The following is a 24,974-nucleotide window of genomic DNA, read 5'->3' as shown; positions in this document are numbered from 1 at the left end:
TTGAACAAGAAATTCCATTTCTACAATTTTCCTACATCCTTCAGAGGTACAAAAAGAAGTACACAAAACTAAGAAATTTACTGCAGAACTCTTTGGAAAAAAAAAAAACATTTACAATTTTAATTAAGATCAGATATGCTATTTTCATATATAATGAAACACCACATTGCTGCAAAACAAGAAAACAGTAACTATAAAGCAGCATGGAAAGATGACCGAGATTTATCATTAAATGAAAATAATCAAGTTACTGAATATTCTTTCACTTATTAAATATTTGAATATCTACTATGTGCCAGGCACTGTTCCAGACAAAGAAGTATGCAAGCCATTGATATGAAAAAGAAAAATATATGTTGCTTGTCTAGTAAGGTTTTTGTTTTTATGAATAAATTCTTTTGAATTTTGGTATGTTATACGCAAGTAATGCTCAAAATTCTCCAAGCCAGGCTTCAGCAATATGTGAACTGTGAATTTCCAGATGTTTAAGCTGGTTTTAGAAAAGGCAGAGGAACCAGAGCTCAAATTGCCAACATCCACTGGATCATCAAAAAAATAAGAGAGTTCCAGAAAAACATCTATATCTGCTTTACTGGCTATGCCAAAGCCTTTGACTCTGTGGATCACAATAAACTCTGGAAAATTCTTCAAGAGATGGGAATACCAGACCACCTGACCTGCCTCTTGAGAAATCTGTATGCAGGTCAGGAAGCAACAGTTAGAACTGGACATGGAATAACAGCCTAGATTCAAATAGGAAAAGGAGTACACCAAGGCTGTATATTGAAACCCTGCTTATTTAACTCATATGCAGAGTACATCATGAGAAATGCTGGGCCGGAGGAAGCACAAGCTGGAATCAGGATTGCCGGAAGAAGTATCAATAAGCTCACATATGCAGATGACACCACCCTTATGGCAGAAAGTGAAGAGGAGCTAAAAAGCCTCTTGATGAAAGTGAAAGAGGAGAGTGAAAAAGTTGGCTTAAAGCTCAACATTCAGAAAACTAAGATCATGGCTTCTGGTCCCATCACTTCCGGGCAAATAGGTGGGGAAACAGTGGAAACAGTGGCTGACTTTATTTTTCTGGGCTCCAAAATCACTGCAGATGGTGACTGCAGCCATGAAATTATAAGACGCTTACTCTTTGGAAGGAAAATTATGACCAACCTAGACAGCATATTAAAAACCAGAGACATTACTTTGCCAAGAAAGGTCCGTCTAGTAAGGCTATGGTTTTTCCAGTGGTCGTGTATAGATGTGAGAGTTGGACTATAAAGAAAGCTGAGCGCCGAAGAACTGATGCTTTTGAACTGTGGTGTTGGAGAAGACTCTTGAGGGTCCCTTGGACTGCAAGGAGATCCAACCAGTCCATCCTAAAGGAGATCAGTCCTGGGTGTTCATTCGAAGGACTGATGTTGAAGCTGAAACTCCAATACTTTGTCCACCTGATGCGAAGAGCTGACTCATTTGAAAAGACCATGATGCTGGGAAAGATTGAAGGCAGGAGAAGGGGATGACAGAGGATGAGATGGTTGGATGGCATCACCGACTCAATGGACATGGGTTTGGGTGGACTCCAGGAGTTGGTGATGGACCGGGAGGCCTGGCGTGCTGCAGTTCATGGGGTTGCAAAGAGTCGGACACAACTGAGAGGCTGAACTGACGTCATACAGAAAAAAGTATTGAGTCTGAATGATTAATTTCCAACCACTTGGTCTATTATTATTCATTGAGAAATTAACAGACAAGCACTATGGTATTGATAATAAGAAGCAAATACATTCTCCCCTGCAAACCAAATAACTTTATTAAATTTCCACATTTTTAAAGTATAAGATGCCATATACTGTGCGATACATCCCTTTGCAAAGAAATTTCAAAGTTATAAAAAGTATGTTAGGGTCAGTGAAATATGATAGTAAAACAGGAAGCATACTTACTAAACTTTTACAAATATCTGCAATGTCATTCATTAGCTTTGATGTTAATAATCGTAAGAAGAAGCCAGATGCAATCTTATTTGGACTGTGCTGTAATTAAGAGAAAACAGCAAGCAAAGATATAAAAACAATTATTCTTCACAGATAATATTTTCTCTTAGTGAATAAAATGTACATTTTCTTTTATACTGGAAATTCTCTATCAGAATAAGCATGGATAAATAGTTTACTATTAGGAACAAGACATACATTGCTTCAAAAATACTAACCTCTTTTCTTAAAGTAATAATAACTGTAGCAAATATCTTGTATTGGACACCAACAACATTAAAGTAAAATACCAGCTACTGCCCCTAAACACACACAGGAAATAATCATAGCTTACAGTATATTCTTCCACTCTCTCCTTCCCCTCTTAACCCCCCAGAAAACACTTCTAAAAATATATGCTGATAATACTGATATGGCCATGTACTTAACATTACCTTTAGAAGATGTTCCCAGTTATTATCAATACTCTGGCCTGAATACCCCTCAGGCCTCCTTCAAATCAAAACAAAGATTACACATAGCAGCAATCTTTCCACTAAATTTTATGTAAGTCTATCTGGGCAGAAGAGGGTAACATATGTGCCTGAATAATTTATCTCATACCTGGTAGTCAAAAAGCTTTTATTAAATGAATGAAAGTACACTGGCAATAAGTTATCAATTAGCTATTATATAAAAGGAGTAAGACAATCTCAGAAACTTTCCTGAGAATATTAGTTTTGTGAAGTTAGTTTCATGAGAAACTCAGATTACGTGCTGCTTTATTCATCTGAATACTACCTTAATTTATCAATTTAATTTAAAATCAGTATTTCAACTTATGAATGGACCCCCAAAACAGTAAGGACATCAACCAGTTATCAAACTCCTGGAGAGGCTACACTGTCAAGCAGGAAGAACATCTTACCTTGGAACAGTTATGTAAGCAACTTGTACACAGATGTATCATATTTCTCAATGAAACAATTCTAGATTCTTCACTTGTCTTACTTTTAAACAAAGTGATACTTTCTCCAGCACACTGCATTAGAGACTATTAAGAAAAAAAGAAGGAAAAATCCAAACTCAGGTAAAATCGAGGCTTATTGAAGGCTTTTTTTTTGTTTGTTTTACTTAACAGGTAAAATTAATCCTTTCAAGAAGTTATTTTGGTTATATAATTAAAAATGAACAATTTTTTAAAAACAACCAATTTTATACCATGTTATCTTTACAAATCACACAGCTGACAAAACAATACCCAGACACAGAAGTTAATTTCATGCTTAGAAAGACTATTTGACTAATGCTTAATTAAGAATTCTTTAGGATAACTGCTCCAGGAAAAACTTTTTAAAAGGATAGATAAAAATCCTTATTTTTGTTAATGAGATTAATTTTCAACATGATATTATTTCAATTGCTGCATTTATATTGGCTTAAAATAATCTCAAATCTTAAGAAAAGAGACATAGTATTATCTTCTCTCAGACTACATAAATGAAACAGTTAACCTATATAATAGTTTGTTTTCCAAACAAATATACCAATTTTCCCAGGAATATATTTCATTCAAATTAATCCAAAACACTATTGATATAAATCTTCCTACCTTGGCTTTCTGGAATAATTCTGATTTATATGCTTCCTCTTCAGCTAAGACACCCAGGTAACAATAGCAGCCAAGAACACCCACCAAAAGACTTGAACACCGGACAAACATTTCTGAATTTGAAGTCTTAAAATATAAAAAGTTTAAGTATACAGAATAAAAAGTTTTATATATTTCATAAATCATTTGGAGTACTATTGTTTTTTGCAAGAGCAAATTTTGTCTTCACATTAAAAACTATAGTTAAATAAATTAATAGTGCCATAATTCTGATCATCTCTAAAAAACATCTAAAGGATCCCTGCAGAGCTGTAATAACCAGGGTTCTCAGGAAATACAGAAGTATGTCCTGATGGCCAAGTAACACATCTTTTTCTAAAGTGGCTCAGTGTATTGCCCACATAAGTCCTTAAATATCTAATGTAAGAAAAAAAAAAATCTAATGTAAGGAAGAAAGAAAGAAAAAACTGATAGGCAAATAACTATCTACAGTTCTTAGAACATGAGCAGAAATCAGATTTATTCATAAAAAGAGACATTAAAATGACATTTTCAGTTTCCAAGAGATAAGGACCTTGATTTACTCAGTTTTCAAACTCCACAGACAAGTACAAGATATTTTTACCAATAGCTACTGTCAACCAATTTTATAGAATTATGTAAGAAATGTGCAAACGTTACAAACAAAAAAAAAGATTTTCAGATTTTTCTGTTCCTATATTATATGAAATGGCATTTTAGGAAAAAACACAGGAGATCTCATTACTCTGTAATGAATGTAGTTGTAACTGTAATCCAGAAGAAAGACAGTAATTAAGAGCAAGATAGATCAAATAGGCATGTTGTCCTCTCTCTGGTTCTTTGGATCATAAGTTATGGCTACTGAATCTAGCCATACTAGCTTGTAGGTTTTATTTTAGTCAACAAATACTTTAACATTTATTGTATAATAAGGTATTGAAGAAGATACAAAGATCAAGAGAAATTATATATGTCCTTTAATGAGCTTCTAGCATAGTAAATTGGGAGATATCAAGGGAACAGTTCATGCAGGTATGGGCACGATAAATGACAGAAACTGTCAGGACCTAACAGAAGCAGAAGACATTAAGAAGAGGCGGCAAAAATACAGAGTGAGTAAGTGATAGTTGTTCAGTCATGTCAGACACTTGGCGACGCTATGGACTCCTTTGTCCATTAATTATCCAAGCAAGAACACTGGAATGGGTTTCCATTTTCTTGTCCAAGGATAAGCAGAATAACTATACAAGAACACACAGAAGAACTATACAAAAAGGTCTTAATGACCTGGATAACCATGATGGTGTAGTCCATCACCTAGAGCTGGATATCATTAGGAAGCATTCTACAAAACAAAGCTCGTAGAGGTGATGCAATTCCAGCTAAGCTACTTCAAATCCTAAAAGATGCTGCTGTTAAAATGCTGCACTCAATGTCAGTAAATTCAGAAATTTCACCAGTGGCCATAGAACAGGAAAAGGTCAGTCTTCATTCCAATCCCAAAGAAAGGCAATGCCAAACAGTATTCGAACAACCATACAACTGCACTCATTTCACATGCTAGCAAGGTTACGCTCAAAGTCCTTCAAGTTAGACTTTAACATCATGTGAACTGGAAACTTTCAGGTGTAAAATGTAAGTTTTGAAGAGGCAGAAGGATCAGAGATTCAACTGCCAACATTTGTTGAATCATGGAGAAAGCAAGGGAGTTCCAGAAAAACATCTACTTCTGCTTCATTAACTAGGCTAAAGCCTGTGACAGTATTCAGTTCAGTTAAGGCCAGTTGCTCAGTTGGGTCCAACTCTTCGCAACCGCATAGACTACAGCACACCAGGCTTCCCTTTCTTTCACCATTTCCCAGAGCTTACTCAAATTCATGTCCACTGAGCTGGTGATGCCACCCAACTATTTCAGTGTGTCATCCCCTTATCCTCCTGCCTTCAATCTTTCCCAGCATCAGTGTCTTTTCCAATGAGTCAGCTCTTCTCATTAGGTGGCAAAAGTGCTAGAAGCTTCAGCTTCAGCATCAGTCTTAGTATATGTGCTGCCAAAGCGAGCACAGCATCAGTCTTTCCAATGAATATTCATGGTTAATTTCCTTTAGGATTAACTGGTTTGATCTCCCTGAAGTCCAAGGGACTGTCAAGAGTCTTCACCAACACCACAGTTCAAAAGCATCAATTCTTCATGCTCAGCCTTCTTTATGGTCCAACTCTCATTAAAGCAGAAGTAGTCAATAAAGCAGAAGTAGATGGTTTTCTGGAACTCTCTTGCTCTTTTCTATGATCTAATGGATGTTGGCAATTTGATCTCTGGTTTCTCTACCTTTTCTAAATCCAGCTTGTACATCTGGAAGTTCTGTTACACAGTGTTGAAGGCTAGCTTGGAGGATATTGACCATTATTTTCCTAGGATGTGAAATGAGTACAATTGTGTGGTAGTCTGAACCTTCTTTGGCATTGCCCTCCTTTGGGATTGTAATGAAAACTGACCTTTTCCAGTTCTGTGGCCACTGGTTAAGTTTTCCAAATTTGCTGGTGTATTGAGTGCAGCCCTTTACCAGCATCTTTTAGGCTATGAAGTAGCTCAGCTAGAATTCCATCAGCTCTACCAGCTTTATTCAGTGATGCTTCCTAAGGACCACTTGACTTCACATTCTAGGATGTATGGCTTACGTGAGTGATCACATCATCGTGGTTATCCAGGTCATTAAGATCTTTTTTGTATAGTTCTTCTGTATATTCTTGTCACCTCTTCTTAATATCTTCTGCTTCTATTAGGCCCATATCATTTCTATCTGTTATTGTGCCCATTTTTGCATGAAATTCTCCCTTGGTATCTCCAATTTTCTTGAAGAGATCTCTAGTCTTTCCTATTCTATTGTTTTCCCTTTTTTTGGCATTGTTCACTTAGGAAGGCTTTCTTATCTCTCCTGCTACTGTTTGGAACTCTGCATTGAGATGGGTATATCTGTCCTTTTCTTCTTTGCCTTTCACCTTCTCTTCTTTTCTCAGCTATTTGACAGTATGGATTACAACAAATTGTGGTAAATCCTTCAAGAGATGTAAATACGAGACCACCTTATTTATCTCCTGAGAAACCCATATGCAGATCAAGAAGCAACAGTTAGAACCAGACATGGAACAAATGACTGGTTCAAAATTGAGAAAGGAGTATGACAAGGGTGTATACTGTCACTCTGCTTATTTAACTTATAAGCAGAGTTCATCATACAAAATGCTGGTCCAGATGAATCACAAGCTGGAATCAAGATTGCTGGGAGAAATACCAGCAGTCTCAGATATGCAGATGATACCACTCCAATGGCAAATAAAGTAAAGAGGAACTAAAGAGCCTCTTGATAAAAGTGAAAGAGAAGAGTGAAAATGCTGGCTTGAAACTCAGCATTCAAAAAATGAAGATCATGGCATCCAGTTCCATCACTTCATGGTAAATAGAAGGGGAAAAAGTAGAATCAGTGACAGATTTTATTTTCTTGGGCTCCAAAAATCACTGCAGATGATGACTGCAACCATGAAATTAAAAGACGCTTGCTCCTATGACAAACCTAGACAGCATATTAAAAGCAGACATATCACTTTGCCAACAAAAGTCTGTATAGTCAAAGCTACAGCTTTTCCAGGAGTCATGTGCAGAGTAAGGGCTGAACCATAAAGAATGCCAAAGAACTGATGCTTTTGAATTGTGGTGCTGGAGAAGATTCTTGAGAGTCCACTGGACAACAAGGAGATTGACCAGTAAATCCTAAAGGAAATCAACCCTGAATATTCATTAGAAGAACTGATGCTAAAGCTGAATCTCCAATCCTTTGGCCACCTGATGTGAAGAGCTGATTCACTGGAAAAGACCCTCATGCTGGGAAAAACTGAAGACAAAAGGAGAAGGGGGTGGCAGACGATGAGATAGTTAGACAGCATCACTGACTCAACGTACATGAGTCTGAGCAAACTCTGGGAGACAGTGGAAGACAGCAAAGCCTGGGATGCAACTCCATGGGGTTGCAAAGAGTCAGACATGACTTAGCGACTGAGCAACAACATGAAAATTAAAAGATACATGGCTGAGATTATCAAAAAAGGCTTTCATGAGGATTTTGACATGTGGATTATTTGAACATATAGAAATGGGTAGAAAGACATAGGAGTTTTGGTAAGAGAACAGCACACACAATGAGAATTTTTTGATTTTAAGATGACATCAGAAATGATATGTAAGACATCACTAAATGACTGCTTAAATATGGGTGACTGTTAATTCATTTATCAATGACTTCTCTCCCTTTTCAAGTACAACCAAAATCTATTAGATTAGTTTAAATTATGTCCTTTTCTGTTATTGTAAAATTTCCCTCCTCTGAATTAAGGTTCTTTTTCATCAAATAATTCGTATGCTCAAAACTATTATTACTGCCCATTAACCTACCCAAAGAAATCTACTTCTTTAATGTCTGTAAGAATTTCTGGTTAAAAAAGTAATTATTTTTCTTCAGTTTTACTTTTTTCATTCTAAGTTTTTTCCCAATTTGTAGACATGTGCTATTACTTTGCTTTTAAAAGTAAGCTTCTCATCATCCTTAGGGCCTTTCCTGACACTATTTCTCCTTCCTAACAGTCTACCAAAGTAGAATCAAACACAGGCTTTAGCTCTTCTTGAAAAAGCTCACCTCAGATGAGTAGTTACTTAGAAGCTGTTCTGACAGTCTCAAAAGATAGCGATCCAGTGACTCCTTGAGGTTTTGGTGGACAGAAAAGCCTACACTGGATTGGTGCTTTTCTATTGTATGTTCTTTCACAATGGTTAAAAAATCCATCTTGTCAAAAGTTGTCTGAAGAAACAGATCTTCAGCTTCTGAGAATGAAGGTTCTTCTGTATCTTTTTGGTGTTGCTCACTTTAAAGAAGTAAGATTTTCAATTTATAAGATCAAACTGTCTACTTCTTTACCTTCATACAGCATCAAATAAAACATTAACTTAGCATTAACATTGAATCTATTTTATTCAAAGATTGCTCATGTAATTAGTGAATTATTCTTTTAATGCTTTTTTTCTTTGGATTTTGATAACTACTTACATTGAATTTCATTATTCAGTAGCAATGTCACTAACAAATGGACAAGAGAAATAAAAGATTCAATCTAAAAGGCAAATTCAGGAAGTATTAAAAAAATTAATTAACAATAGATATAAACATCAAGAATAACATTATCTAAGGGACTTCTCTGGTGGGCCAGTGGTTAAGAATCTGCCTTGCAATGCATGGGACACAGGTTTGACTCCCGGTCAGATCCCAGATGCAGTGGAGCAACTAAGCTTTCACGTGGCAAGCACTAAGCCTGTGCACTCTGGAGCCTGCTTGCCACGACTAGAGAGCTCAACTACTGGGCCCACGTGCCAAACCGAGAGTCTGTATGCTACAATAAAAGATCCCACGTGTTGCAACTCAGACTTGAGGCACCCAAATAAATAAAGAAAAGAAAATGAAAAACAAATTGTCTGAAAACTTTTCCCTTTTTTTCACATTTCTCCAAAATGTAGATTTATTTCGTATTATGCCCTCTTGAGAAAGACTAGAAAACTTCATGCCAGTGAATCATTTTCAGTCACAGTGATAAACATAAGCCTCTGGAGCCAATCGACTAAAATGAGGTTTTTAGATTTTTGTTTTCCCTATAGTAAATTATCATTAGTTTTTAAAGTAGTCATTCAGATTTTATTCGACATATAGAAAAACCCTTTCCCACATGATGTTTATGTTCTTAATATCCCATCATAAATACATTACAGAACATAAATTATAATTATTGAATTAAAAGAAATTTAATTAAGAAATTTTACTCAAGAAATTTTACTTAAGACATTTTCCCTTGCTAACAGTTATTATTTTTTTAATTGACCAATTTGGTTCACAATTTTTAAGATGTAGCTACCACTCTGCTAAAATTATTATCTTTGTTAATTAAAACAACACAGAACTCCATTAGGAAACATACCATTCTGGCACACTTTGGAAAAAATTCATCGCTGCTTTACAGTTTTTCATAGTGAGACTCACGAGAATTTTCTCCAGGGTAAGATGAGGAAAATTACTATGAAGTAAAAATAGAGATCTTTACTTAAAAGACCAAAAGCCATTTAAAGCATTCTTTAAACTTAAACGCCCGTGCTTAACTAAAAATACTGATCTCTAAAATTTGGACCCCAAATTAAAACTGTTTCCATCTGTACTAAATTTCTTAACAATTGAAAAAGTACTTAAGGAACATAAATTTTTTGTTACTATCATTTTCAGGACTTCTAGATGTAGGACCATATTAAATTTTCAAAGAGCCTAAACAACTGTGAAATTCAAGTCAAATCACTAGGATCCAGAGGAGCCCCTTCAATCACTCAGTTCCAATTACTGACTGAGGAAAGGTTACGTGGGCAAGTTGCTCCCCATTTTAGTGCTTAAGTACCAGTTTGTCTTTTTTTCATTTCTTCCCCTCATGAATTTAACATATTTAGCCCAGAAAGCATTCTCCTTATGAGTCCACGATATACCTGAGTGGATGTATGTTCAGATGGACCTATTTAAGGACAATCATAAACATGTAACTCTCACTGGTCTAGGTAGTGAGAGAAAACAAAGTAAAAGAACTTGGGCAAAGATTCAGGTACAAAGACACAGAACAAAAACAAAGGGACTGTTTAATAGTTAGGACTAATTCTGGAAAATCCTGGAAAATCACTGCAAAATAAAGCCATCTAGTATCAAATAAGAAATGGAGAACCCCTTACAAAGTAAATTTAAAAAGCAGCAGCATGCTAAGGAACTCAAATTACCTGCAAAGAATTGGAGGTAGTTCTGTACTGTCTTCAAAGTCATCCTCTAACTGACAGAATAAGAGCCATTTCATTATCAATTCCTTTAAAGAATTTCTGCTTACATCACATATATTTTTCTCAATTCCTATTTTTACTGATTCTGGAACTACACAGATTGTCAGTGCCAAAGTCAAACAGCATACTGCAGGACTGTCGCAAAACAAAAGACAATTAATATTAAAAGTAAACTTTTTGCATAGAATACAAACTATGGTTACCAAAGGGAAAAGGATGTGGGAAAGGGATAAATTAAGAATTTGGGATTATCAGACATAAATTACTATGTGTAAAATAGATATACAACAAGGTCCTACTGTATACAGAAGGAACTATATTCAACATTCTGTAATCAACCATAATGGAAAAGAATACGAAACAAACATATATATATATATATATATATATTTATATATATACACACACACACACACATATAGAAAAAACTGAATCACTTTGCTTATATACCAGAAACTAACACAATAATGTAAATCAACTATACTTCAATTTTAAAACAATTAGGCTCTTAGAGGGACAGGGACCATGTGTATCTCTTTACTACTCTGTGGTCAATTTTTAGGACATGTCCTGGCACACGGTAGATACATAAACTTTTATGGACTAAATGAGTACAAAAAATCCGACTACATTTGAGAAAATTCTTGACTAAGTACTACCTTATTGCAACAGTATGCAATACTAAAAGAAATAGTTTATTCTATTTATGAGCAAACAGATATGTAATCTTTAAAACTGGGTTTAGTAATCTCTTCATATTTCAAACTTATTTATTAAGATTTCCTTAACAAACGAAAGAATCTGAAACAGAATTTAACATATTTTTAACTGAAGTTAGAAATTACAAAAATCAGGAAATATATATGCTTCAAAATATAATTAATAGTCAACTTACCATGAAGGTCTACAGGCTGACCCAGTAAATAACTTCCAGAATTCTCTGTCAACCTCAACTAAACTGCCTTGAATTATGGCTCCAAGTAAGCCAAAGTTTTCTGTTTGTATTTGTTCAGAACTTATACCACGAAAAGTAATAGACCAAATTTTAATCCAGATTTTCAATAAATCTGACTTTTGTGAGCTTTCTAGGTTTGACCTCTTGCCTTGACACAATGCAACTTCCATAAGACATCGTAACACATATGGTGTGCGTTCCCCATGTCGCTGTTGAGGTAGAAGCTGGTATAGTATCATTAGTAATGGTGACAACTCACAGTTAGGTAAACTTGCAGGATATTTTGATATTAATTGAGTTGCGATTTGTAACCTAAAAAAAAAATACAAATAATTTGAAAAATATTCTACTGCATTAAGATGCCAAAAGAAAATAAATATATAGACATAGTACTCATACAATATCCTAATTAAAACATTGTCATCATCATTTTCCAGACTACCCTCAAAATAAACTGGCTCTTAGTAATTATTTGGTCCTACTTCCTAAAGTGGCAAGAAGATTGACAGCATTTTGGCTAGCTGGGTAAGCTATCATATTTTGCTTACAAATAACTAAATTTGCTTGTAAATAACTAAATTACCAATATTCTACTTCTTACTGCACACTTCCTTGCCCTTCAGCCACCAACAATATACCTTTAGAACAAAAACCAAAAAAGAAATGTTTCCCCTGACATTAATTCAGTTAATTCAGTATTTGCTGCGAGTTCCCTAGAATGTGTGCGACTCAAGAATAGGAACTATAACTTATTCACTCTCTACCCCTTATGCCTGGCACATAGTAGGTGTTCAATAAATGACCTCACCAAATGGACAAATTAAAGAATATGAAACAGGTACCATCAACTATAGGAAATAAATAAGAATTTGGCAGTAAGTATCAAAATCAATATATATCCCCCCTCTAACAACTCAACTATATTTAAATATTACATTGACATGGGAAAAACCATAGAACATTATTCACAAAAGTATGACTATTCTATGAATTTGTAACTGTTCTTAGGCAAGCTGCTCAATCTTTCTCAGTTGCAGTTGCAAAAAAGGCTGAACTGTAAGAATTCTACAGATTCCTACTAGACCTAAAACTTTGTGATTTTACAGAATTCCACAATTTATATAATTACTTAAATAACTGTGAATGCTATGTAAGACTAAAGAACAGAGCAAATAATAAAAGGTGCCTTTAACATGGCATAAGGTTCAAATTATTCTCCAAATTCTGAATGCTATCTTTAATTTCTTCCTAATTTAATTATATTAGAAGGTGCTATGCATGGTAAAATTTCTTTCTGTTGAGGTATAGAACTCAGTGAATTCCAAGAGGCACACTGTACAGGTTGCCCACCCATCAGCCATTTCTCCCTTCCTTCTTGCTATGGGAATATGCATAGGAAAGGCCCTAGTTCTGGCCCCAGGAGATGAGTCATGAAGGTGGTTATCTCACCAGGTCCTGGTTATCTCAGTAGGTGGTTATCTCAGCATGACATTCCCCTTTAGTCAGTAACTGCTTTGGGAGTGGCCAAGTGTGACCTAGTTCTGGCTAGGCCAATGAGGTAAAGGAATCTACTGGAGGTCTTATGAGAAAAATTAATGAGACTAAAATGATACTGAAAGAGAAAAAAAAGAACACTTACCAAGGTACAATTTCAAAATCATTCTGTGACTTCTGAAGGTGATCTTTTATTACTTCCCAGCCTAATTCTATCTTCCTCTTTTTGCAAGGTACACTGTAATCAGTAAGTTCTTTTTGTGTGGTTGTGTAAGACTGAGAAATCTCCACAGATCTAGAATCTTCATTAAAAACCTAAAAAATAACAAAGGAAAATATATTTAATATTGCTATTATTTCTAATAGTTCAATAGAAAAAAAATGTTCCTCCTCAGCTGACGATAAGGTTAGTCATAAAGAGTAACAAATTACTGAAATATATGGATATGAAATATAGAAATAAACATTTTGCAGATAATAATGGCTCTCTAGAAAGCAGACATTACCAAGTAAAATATTAGCTATACTGTTTGGGAAAATTTACTAAAAGCACCAAAACATCTAAAAGTAGAGAAAAAATTCCAATTTGCAAAAGGATTAAATCATAAATTTAGTGTTAAGAAAATATTTGACAAGTGAAACCATCCTTGCATGGTACCCAAATCTCTGGGGAAAATCTTTACTTAAGAAACATTAAGTCTCAATTTCATTTATTTCTGCTCTAATTTTGACAAATTCTTTCTTTCTAGTAACCGGGTTTTGTTTGTTCTTTCTCTACCTCCTTTAGGTGTAAGGTTAGGTTATTTATTTGAGCTTTTTATTATTTTCTGCGGTAAGCTTGTATTGCTATAAACTTAGATGTGTCTCACAGGTTTTATTTGTTTTTATTTTTTTTTAATATATACATTTTATTGAAGTATAGTTGACTTAACAATGTTTCAAGTACACAGCAAAGTGATTCAGTTATACAAATACACATATATTATTTCTGAAATTACTTTCCATCATAGGTTATTACAAGATGTTGACTATAGTTCCCTATGCTATACAGTGAACCTTTCTTGCTTGCTACATATCTACTTTTTAACTATAAATCTACCATTCTATTTATAATAAGTCAAACAAATGGAATCAAAATTTCACAATTTTTTTAGTCAGGCAAAGATGCATGTTTTCTAAAATTTTTATATTTATAAGTATTTAAAAGTATATATATTATATAATATAAATATAAATATTCATATATATGTATACAAAAGCTTTTCTACTACATTGATAAAGGCTTCAGAAAGAACATAAAAAAAGGAGATGGAGAATATAAACTAAATGAAATGGGAACAGTGATTATGAAATAGAAAAAGTGAAACAAACTAGATAAAAGTAAAAGATCATTGAATAGTCCAGTTGCTTTTAAACATGACTGCTCTTATAAACTTATTTGGAGCTCTGGAGGAAAAAAAGCTGTATCTGAGCATTTGTATTTTTCAAAACATTTGAAGATAACTCTGATATGCAACTGGATTTTAAAAAGGAATATCAGGTTTTTCTACTAGATCCTAGTTTTGATAATATAGAATTCTATTACTTTTCTGTGTACCAATCATGATACAATGGTATTAAGTGAGTAATAGTTACATAATCACAACAGTAAAAGATGTTTATCAGTTTTCACAATTAATAGCCAGACATAAAGTAAAAGATAATTACAACTGCAAGCCATAATGGGAACATAATTAACTTAACAATATAAAATAATTACATACAATTTGCGGGGGGTAAAGCAGAGGTAAGTGGAAGGGCATACATGCACATGCTCTCATCCACTCAGTCAGTCTATATCTTTTGGTTGGTGTATTTAATCCATTTACATTTAAGGTAATTATCAACAGAGGAACCTGGCAGGTTACAGTCCATGGGGTCCCAAGAGTCGGACATGACTTAGCAACTAAACCACCACCACTACCACCACCACCACCATCAATATGTATGATCCTATTACTGTTTTCTTAATTGTTTGGGGTTTATTTTCTGTAGGTCTTTTCTTTTTCTTGTGTTTCCTGTGTAGAGAAATTCCTTTAGCATTTGTTGTAAAGATAGTTTGGAGGTGCTGAGTTCTCTTGACGTACGCTTTGTCTGGAAAGCTTTTGATAGCACCATAATATGTGAAGGAGAGTCATGCTGCATAGAGTATTCTTGGTTGTAGGTTCTTCCCTTTCTTCCCTTTCATCATCATACCATTCTCTACAGGCTTGTAGAGCTTTTATTGAGAAACCAGTTGATAGCCTGATGGGAGTTCCTTGTGTGTTATTTGCTGTTTTCCCTTGTTGCTTTTAGTATTTTATCTCTGCCTTTAATTTTTGTCAGTTTGATTACTGTCTCGGTGTGTTCCTCCTTGCGTTTATCCTTCCTGGGACTCTCTGTGCTTCCTGGACTTGGTTGACTATTTCCTTTCCCATGTTCAGGAAGTGTTCAGCTATTACCTCTTCAAATATTTTCTCAGGTTCTTTCTCTCTCTCTCTGTTCTCCTTCTGGGACCCCTATAATACGAATGTTGGTGCATTTAATGTCCAAGAGGACTCTTAGGCTGTCTTCATTTCTTTTGATTTTTTTCCCCTATTTTCTGTTCTGTGGCATTGACTCCCACCATTCTGTCCTCCAGGTCATTTATCCATTCTTCTGCCTCAGGTACTCTGCTCTTGATTCCTTCTAATGGCACCCCACTCCAGTACTCTTGCCTGGAAAATCCCATGGATGGAGGAGCCTGGTGGGCTACAGTCCATGGGGTCGCTAAGAGTCGGAGACGACAGAGCGACTTCACTTTGACTTTTTACTTTCATGCACTGGAGAAGGAAACGGCAGCCCACTCCAGTATTCTTGCCTGGAGAATCCCAGGGACGGCAGAGCCTGGTAGGCTGCCATCTATGGGGTCGCACAGAGTGGGACACGACTGAAGCGACTTAGTAGTAGTAGTAGTAGTAGTAGTAGTAGTAGTAGTAGTAGTAGTGTATTATTCATTTCTGTTTGTTCTTTAGCTCTTCTCGGTCTTTGGTAAACATTTCTCACATCTTCTCAATCTTTTCTTCCATTCTTTTCCTGAGGTCCTGGATCATCTTCACTATCTTATTCCAAATTCTTTTTCTGGAAGGTTGCCTATCTCCAATTCGTTTAGTTGTTTTTCAGGGATTTTATCTTGTCCCCAATTCTCAGACATAACTTTCTGCTTTTCCATCATGATTAACTTTCTGTAAAATGGTTTTTGTTTTAGCTGCTATGAGACTGTGCTTCTTGCTTCTTCTGTCTGCCCTCTGATGGATGAAGCTAAGAGGCTTGTGTAAGCTTCCTGATGAGAGGGACTGGTGATGGGAAAAACTGGGTCTTGATCTTGTGGACAGGGACTTGCTCAGTAAAGCTTTAATCCAATTATCTACCGATGGGTGGGGCTGCATTCCCTACTGGTTGTTGCTCACCTAAGGTGAGCCAGTCCTAGGGTCTATGGGCCCTATGGTAGGGTTAATGATGAACTCCAAGAGGGTTGATGCCAAGGAGGAACGTTCCAGTGCCCCTGTCCCTGTAGTGAGTCCCTGCCAACCCACAAGGCCCTCGAACACCATCAGGTAGTTTTGGTTCAGTCTCCTATGGGGTCACTGCTCTACTCCTACGGGTCTCGGTGAACACAAAATTTTGTTTGTGCCCTCCAAGACTAGAGTCTCTGTTTCCCTCATTCCTCTGGAAGGCCTATAATCAAATCCTGCTGGCCCTTAAGGCCAGATTCACTGGGAATTCCCAGTCCTTTTGGCAGACCCCCATGCTGGGAAGCCTGAGTTGTGGTTTAGAACCTTCACAATAGTGCAAGAACAACTTTGGTTTTACTGTTCTCCAGTCTGGGTGACCCCCCCAACATGTGTGGGATTTGATTTTATCACGATTGCACCCCACCTACTGTTTCATTGGGGCTTCTTCTGTGTCTTTAGACATGGGATATCTTTTCTTGGAGGGTTCCAGCATACTCCTATCAATGGTTGTTCAATACTTAGTTGTAATTTTGGTACTCTCACAGGAGGAGTTGAGCGCACGTACTTCTACTCTACCATCTTGAACTGGAAGTCCAGTTTTATTTATTTTTTTAATTTTATTTATTTGTTTTTGGCTGCACTGGGTCTTTGTTACTATGCCTAGGCTTTCTCTAGTGATGGTAACCAGGGGCTACTCTCTAGTTGAGGTGTCAGAGCTTCTCCTAGTTGAGGTGTGAGACCTTCTTATTGTGATGACTTTTCTTATTCAAAAGCATGGGCTCCAGAGTGCATGGGCTTCCATAGTTGCAATGTGTGGGTTCAGTTGTTTTAGCCAATGGGCTTAGTTGCCCCATGACATGTGGAATCTTCCTGGACCAGAGATCAAACCTGTGCCCCCTGCACTGGCAGGTGGATTCATAACCACCTTAACTGGACCACCAGGAAAGTCCTCCAACAGGTTTTAGATAAATGAAATAGAGACTAAAAAAACAATAGAAAACATCATTGAATCTAAAAGATGGTTCTTGAAAAAATAAGATTGATAAACCTTTAGCTAGACTTATCAAGAAAAAAAAGGGAGAGGGCACAAATCAATATAATCAGAAATTAAAAAGAAGTTACAGCTAACACCACAGAAATGCAAAGGATCATTAGAGACTACTGTAGGCAACTATATGCCAATAAAATGGACAACCTAGAAAAAACAAATTCTTAGAAAGGTACAATCTCCCAAGACAGAACTGGGAAGAAACAGAAAATGTGAACAGACCAATAAACAGTAATGAAACTGAATCAGTAATTTTTAAAACTTCTAACAAGCAAAAGACCAGCAACAGATGCCTTAACAAGTGAATTCTATAAACATTTACAGACTTAACACCTATCCTGAAACGATTTCACAAAACTGTGGAGCCAGGAACAATTCTGAACACATTCTGTGAAGCCAGCATCACCCTGATACCAAAACCAGACAAATATATCATAAAAAAAGAAAACTACAAACCAATATTACTGATGAACAGATGCAAAAATCCACAACAAAATATTAGCAAAAAAAATCCAACAATAGGTGAAAAAGATCATACCCTATGATCATGTGGGATTTATCCCAGAAATGCAAGAATTTCTCAATATTTGAAAATCAGTAATATGTTATACCATATTAACAAGGTGAAAAATAAAAATCATATGATCATCTCAATAGATAGAATATAAAAAAACTTTTGATAAAACTCAACATCCATTTATAATGAAAACTTCCTAGAAAGCAGACAGAGGAAACATATGGTGAAAAGCTGAAAGCATTCCTCTGAGATGAGGAAAAGAAAAGAATGTCCACTCTCACCACTTTTATATAATATGACTTTGAAAGTCCTAGCCATGGCAATCAGAAAAAAAAAAAAGGAATCTAAATTGGAAAGAAAGAAGTAAACTGTCACTATTTTTGTGGATGATAGGATACTATACATAGAAAATCCTAAAGATGTCACCAGAAAAACTACAAGAGTTCATCAATGAACTGGGTAAAGATGTAGGATATAAAATTAATATACGGAAATCTGTTACAATTTTATACACTAACGACAAACTACCAGGAAGTGAAATTCAGGAACAATCCCATTTACCACTGCCTTAGAAAGAATAAAATACCTAGGAATAAACCTTTTGCCTACAGGAGGCAAAAAGCCTGTTCTCAGAAAACTGTTAAGACTGATAAAAGAAACTAAACGCAACATAAACAGAAAGATATGTTGTATTCTTGGATTGGAGAAATCAATATTATTAAAATGACCATATTATCCAAGGCAATCTATAGATTCAACACAATCCTTATCAAAATGCCAATGATGGACTTCCCTGGTAGTCCAGTGATTAGGACTCTATATGTTTCCACTGCAGGGGTGAGGGATGGGAGGGGGGAATGGGTTCAATCCCTGGTTGGGGAACGAAGATCCTGCATGTTGTCTGAGGCCAAAACAAAATGGCACTAATGATATTTTTCCCAGAACCAGATCAAATAACTTTAAAATTTGTATGGAAACACAAAAGACCCAAAATAGCCAAAACACTCTTGAGAAAAAGGAACAGAGCTGGAGGAATCACACTCCCTGCCCTCAGACTATACACACTACAAAGGTTATGATAATCAAAAGAGTATGGAACTGGCACAAAAACAGACACATAGATCAATGGAATAGTGTATAGTCTGGAAATAAACCCTTGTACTTATGGTCAGTTAATGTATGACAAAGGAGAGAAGAATATACAATGAAGAAAAGACAGTCTCTTCAATAAGTGGTGCTGGGGAAACTGGAAAGCTACATGTAAAAGAATCAAATTAGAACATTCTCCAACACTATATTTAAAAAAAAAAATTGGATTAAAGACCTAAAAGACTGAATACTAAAAACCTCCTAGAGGAAAAGATAAGCAGAACACCTTTTGATATAAATCACAGCAATACTTTTTTTTTATCTGCCTCTTAAAGAAAAGGAAATAAAAACAAAATAAACAAATGAGACCTAATTAAACACACAAATTTTGAACACCAAAGAAAAGTACCCACAAAAAAAAATACAACCTAATGAATGGGAGAAAATGTTAGCAAATGATATGACCAGTAATGGGTTAATATCCAACATACATACACAACTCATACAACTTATCAAATAAACAAACAACCTGATTAAAAAATGGGCAGAAGGGGAAATTCCCTGGTGGTACAGTGAATAGGAATCTGCCTGCCAATGCAGGAGACATGGGTTCGATCCCTAGTCTGGGAATATCCCACATGCCACAGAGCAACTAAGGCTTTGCTCCACAACTCACTGAGCTTGTGTGCTGCAACTACTGAAACCCATGCACCTAGAGTCCATACTCTGTAACAAGAGAAGCCAGCACAGTGAGAAGCCAGTGTACTGCGATGAAGAGTAGCCCCTGCTCACCACAACTAGAGAAAGCCCATGTGCAGCAACAAAGACACAGTGCAACCAAAAATAAAATAAATAAAAAAATAAGTTTTTAAAAATGGGCAGAAGACGTGAACAGACATTTTTTTTAAAGAGGAAATGCAGATGAACAACAGGCAAAAGAAAAGATGCTCAACATCGCTAATTATCAGGGAAATGCAAATCAAAACCACATCACCTCATCACTGTCACAATGTTTTTCATGGTTATCATCAAAAAGAACACAAATAACAAATATTGGCAAAGACATGGGGAAAAGGGGTCCCTTATACACTGTTGGTGGGATGTAAATTGGGGCAGTTAATGTGGAAAACAGTTTGATGGTTACTCAAAACACTAAAATCAGAATTACCATACAACCCAGTAAAATTCTCCTGGGTATATAGCTATAAAAATCAAAAGTACTAATTTGAAAAGATATATCAACCAATGTTTATAGAGTATTACCTACGACTGCCAAGATATGCCAGCAACTTCAGTGTCCATCAAGAAATGAATGGATACACACCCATACACACAAATGAATACTACTCAGACGGTAAAGCGTCTGCCTCCAAAGTGGGAGACCAGGGTTCAAACCCTGGGTTGGGAAGATCCCCTGGAGGAGGAAATGGTACCCTACTCCAGTACTCTTGCCTGGAAAATTCCATGGATGGAGGAGCCTGGTAGGCTACAGTCCATGGGGCCGCAAAGAGTCGGACACGACTGAGTGACTTCACTTTCACTTTCTTTCAGTCATAAAAAAAGAAAGGTCTGCCATTTGCAGCAACACGGATAGACTTGGAAGGCATTTAAATGAAACAAGTCGGAGAAAGACAAATACTGTATGATATCAAGTACATGTGCAATCTAAAAACACAACAAATGAATACAACAAAAAAGCTGCAGATGCACAGATATAGAGAACAAACTAGCGGTTACGAGTAGGGTGTCTTAGTTGCTCAGTTGTGTCTGACTCTTTACAACCCCATGGACTGTAGCCCACCAGGCTCCTCTGTCCATGGGATTCGCCAGGCAAGAATACTAGAGGGGGTAGCCATTCCCTTCTCCAGGGGATCTTTCCAACTCAGGGACTGAACCCATGTTTCCTGCATTGCAGGAAGATTCTTTACCATCTGAGCCACCAAGGAAGGGGTGTACAAACTACTGAGTGGGAGTTTATTGTAAGGACATATTGTACAACACAAGAAATACAGTTAATATTGTGTAGTAACTGTAAATGGAATACAACCTTTAAAAATTGTATTGAAAATAAAAGAAATTTTTAAATTTTTTCTATACAGAAAAAAAACCCCAAAAAACCACTAAAGCCATCACCTGATGAGCTGGTAAACAAAATGTAATATATTCTTACAACTGAATATTATTCAGCAATAATGAAATATTCATGGTACAACATGGAAGAACCTTGAATACATTAAGCTTAGTGAAAGAAGCCAGACACAAAAGACTGCACATTATATGATTCCATTTATACAAAATGACCAAAACAGGCAAATTGACAGAGGCAGAAAATAGATTAGTGGCTGGCTGCTAGGAACTGTAAGAAGCAGGGAATTGAAACTGACTGCTAATAGGAACAAAGTTTATTTTGGCAGTGATGGAAAGGCTCTGAACTTAGTGGTGATGGGTGCACAACACAGTGAAAATGCTAAAAATCACTGAATTATATATACTGTTTAAAATAATGAATTTTATGCCATATGATTTTTAAATCAGTAGGAAAAAAAAAGAAACACATAGGGTTAGGATAACCTTATTTCCTGTAGATAACTTTTTTAAGAATGTAAAAGTTCATAGTCAGTTTTTACTAAGTTTATATTTGCAAGATAGTTATCTTGTAAGTTAGAAGGGCAATTCTAAACATTTATGGTGTTTTGAAAGGAATCAACATGTACAGAGTAATTTTATAGGCTTTTTACAGGCCTAATAAAAAGGAAAATGAATGGGAAATTTCAAAACGTGACAAGATCTACTATACCTGGTGACAAATATCTGCCATCAATTCAATCAAGTTTTCCTTAACAGCAATATTACGAGATCCTGAAGTATATTTCCCTCTGCTTCCTATATGACTTATTTCATTAACTAGCAAATCATACAGGTTGTATAAAATACTTCTCCACTTTCTTGATTCATAAGCACCTGTAATGTTAAAAAATAATTAAATTAAAATATAATCTATATATACAATCCATTTGTACCACCAACTCCCACATAACCATTCAGCTGTTAAGGTGGAAACATTAGAAGACATCTGGTACAGTCTATTTACTACTAATGGCTCCTTGACTATATCCTTGACAAGCTCTACTTCCTAATGATGTCCACCTCACACTCAGTTAACTGTATATGCTTTGAGGAGAGAAGAAATAAAAGAAAGTTTGATTGAAATTTTGATTAAATTGGTTAGAGAAAGTTTGATAAGAATATGGAAGAATTTAAAAAAACAATACAATTAATATGTCCCCTCTTTTAAATGAGAACCAACTTCTCTGCATGCCTTTGTTTAACAGAAAAACATTACCAATTTCTTCAACCAGTGTACAAATAACATGTTATCCAGACATCACATCGTCATCTCTCCTCTTTCCCTAGACACACTCCAGTCGACTTACGTCTCTCAAAAATGCTTATTCTACAAAATCTCATGAGTGTACCAGAATACTCACAATTCTTATCTAACAAGTATGAGGAACAAACAGTGGGGCTATTACTTTCCACAAACATAGAACCTATTTAAAATCTATTACTGAATTTAATTTAATCTATTTAAGAATTTAATACAATCTATTAATGTAGCCTAAAACTGTATTAACATTTCTGACAGCCTTATCATCTGGCAATTTTCAATTCATCCTAAACATACATTTAACTAAAACCCTAAATATATCACACCATGCCCGAATAAGCCTAATTTTCATTCTGGTGAGAGCTATATGAAAGATGAAAAACTGAGAAAAGTCACTATTCTCTGACCTATAGTCATTTCATGGGCTATAAATACATCTAACTATGTATGCTAGAAGAATGCACAAAACACACACAGCTGATTGTGATAAAGTAAGGTCATTATACTAACCATGATGAATTGGCTTAAAAGCTAGTACAAGCAAGAGTCAAAACATAGCCTAAGCACGAGTGAACTCATTCAATTCTGGTTCTACCCACTTAAATTCTTGTCTACTGAATGGAACTACACCATCCAAGCAATACTCTTGGTGAAAGATTAACTTAAAGGAATGAACGGAGGATAAGTCATTTATTTTCAGTTTTCCTAGCAAACAGAAGCCTGGAATAACTATGAGGTTTGAGACAATATGTATTTATCTTCATTAGGAACTGACATCTAGCTGGTTCAGTCCATACCTATCAATTTTATTTTTCTAATAAAAGCAATACATAAGTAGATAAACAAGATCTTGCCTTCTCTGTGTCACACCTCTTAGCAGCTAATTATTACTACATAATCAGCTCCTAGAGGAAACAGTGTCTCATCTTTGTTTGTACTCCTTATAAAATGCAGAACTGTACTAACAAATGGCAGTGCATGATATGATTTGCTACCATAGTTTCAATTTTTTTTTTAAGAAAGTGAAAGATATCCTCATGACTAATTCTATTACCATGCATAACAATCCAGAAGAAGGTCATAACCTCCTGATCATACAGATTTCATACTTAACCCTTTGTATATCAATGAAGAAACAAATTCAAAATAGCAAAAACTTTCTTTATACCTTTATCTTGAGTTTTGGCTCCCTTTGGATGATGGATATAAATTTGTAGCTGAAATAATTCAATAATTACTTCTTTTAAGGAATTATTAAGTCTCTGTTGAGTCCAAATATAAAGTAAGGTAGGAAGAATTTCATCTCCTAATTCACACACTCGAATTCGAAAGTTAACAGACAAAGTCTTGAGGAAGATAATAAATGCTGCTAAGATATGATTTAGACCTGCAGAGCTCTTTTCTTGTCTGTAACATAAAATAAAAAGACTTAATACAACAGGGGAAAATGCACAAACTGAAGACAGTTATGAAGTTGCACACTGAAAGAAAAAATTTGACATCCAAATAATAACCTTACTTTCAGACTTGTTCAGAAAAAAAAAATCATAGCAGCATTGCATAGCAACAGCAAAAAATAGTTCTTAATTGGCACTAAGAGATCTGTTCTCTCTCCCTGCTGCTAAAACATTGTCTAAAAATAAACTAATTCATAATACCTACCACTTACAAAATAGTTCACATTATAAATTGGGTAATGCCACACAATAAGATCTTGATATTTCCAAAACACATCCCCAATTCATTTTATTCTTAGCCCATTATACCTATCTTCGAAAATGGGGAAAACAAAAATTCTTAGAGGCCATAAAGCTTTCCCTGTTATTAAAAAGCAAGACATCTCCCCACTCAAGAACATTATTTCACGTTCTGAATACTGAATATTCAGCAAGTACTGGACCTAACACTTTCTTAGGGAATCCACTAGTTCTACTATAACAGGTCCAATGCTTTCCTAAGATTGGTAAAAAATTGTAGTTACTCAATATAAAACACAGTCTTGTAAAAGGATCAGATGAATTTCCAATACAAAACAAAAACAGATTAGATTACCGTGCCTGGTGAATGGCCTTACAAAAAAAATCCAAAAATTTGAGATTTAATCCATCAGTCTGTGAACAGCATCCTTTGGTCACAACTTGAATTATTCTTGCCACCAACACTCTATTAATGTCTTGTGAAGGTTTAAGATATAGACTACAATACACAGAGAACAATTCTTAAAAAAAAAAAAAAGTATTAGTTATGTTTTTAAAAAGAAAACTGTCAAAACATTTAACTTAATTAAATGCCACAATTCAAATTTTGGTAATCCCATAAACAAAACATTAAAAATTATACTAATTTATATTTAATACAGTTAAAGAATCCCATCAATATTTAACTTTATAAATTAAACTGTCTTCAATATAGGAACAGGGCTTCCCTGGTGGATCAGTGGTAAAGACTCTGCCTGCCAGTGCAG

The 24,974-nt window shown here is 35.4% G+C and overlaps 1 protein-coding gene across 1 annotated transcript in view; it reads right to left on the bottom strand.

Annotated features, from left to right (window-relative positions):
* ATM (ATM serine/threonine kinase) overlaps positions 1–24,974 on the bottom strand; it is a 141,836-nt gene that overhangs the window by 103,621 nt on the left and 13,241 nt on the right. The window contains exons 5-15 of the mRNA XM_068988664.1: positions 24,563–24,728; positions 23,679–23,917; positions 21,920–22,083; positions 13,102–13,271; positions 11,403–11,774; positions 10,451–10,642; positions 9,619–9,714; positions 8,292–8,517; positions 3,586–3,711; positions 2,902–3,027; positions 1,944–2,033 (exon numbers count right to left, since the gene is read on the bottom strand). Coding sequence (XP_068844765.1) covers positions 1,944–2,033; positions 2,902–3,027; positions 3,586–3,711; positions 8,292–8,517; positions 9,619–9,714; positions 10,451–10,642; positions 11,403–11,774; positions 13,102–13,271; positions 21,920–22,083; positions 23,679–23,917; positions 24,563–24,728 — 1,967 coding nt within the window. The remainder of the gene's footprint in view (positions 1–1,943; positions 2,034–2,901; positions 3,028–3,585; positions 3,712–8,291; positions 8,518–9,618; positions 9,715–10,450; positions 10,643–11,402; positions 11,775–13,101; positions 13,272–21,919; positions 22,084–23,678; positions 23,918–24,562; positions 24,729–24,974) is intronic.

This window comes from Capricornis sumatraensis, chromosome 16 (genome assembly GCF_032405125.1).
Source record: "Capricornis sumatraensis isolate serow.1 chromosome 16, serow.2, whole genome shotgun sequence".
NCBI lineage: Eukaryota > Metazoa > Chordata > Mammalia > Artiodactyla > Bovidae > Capricornis > Capricornis sumatraensis.
This window is presented reverse-complemented; position numbering and strand designations above follow the sequence as displayed.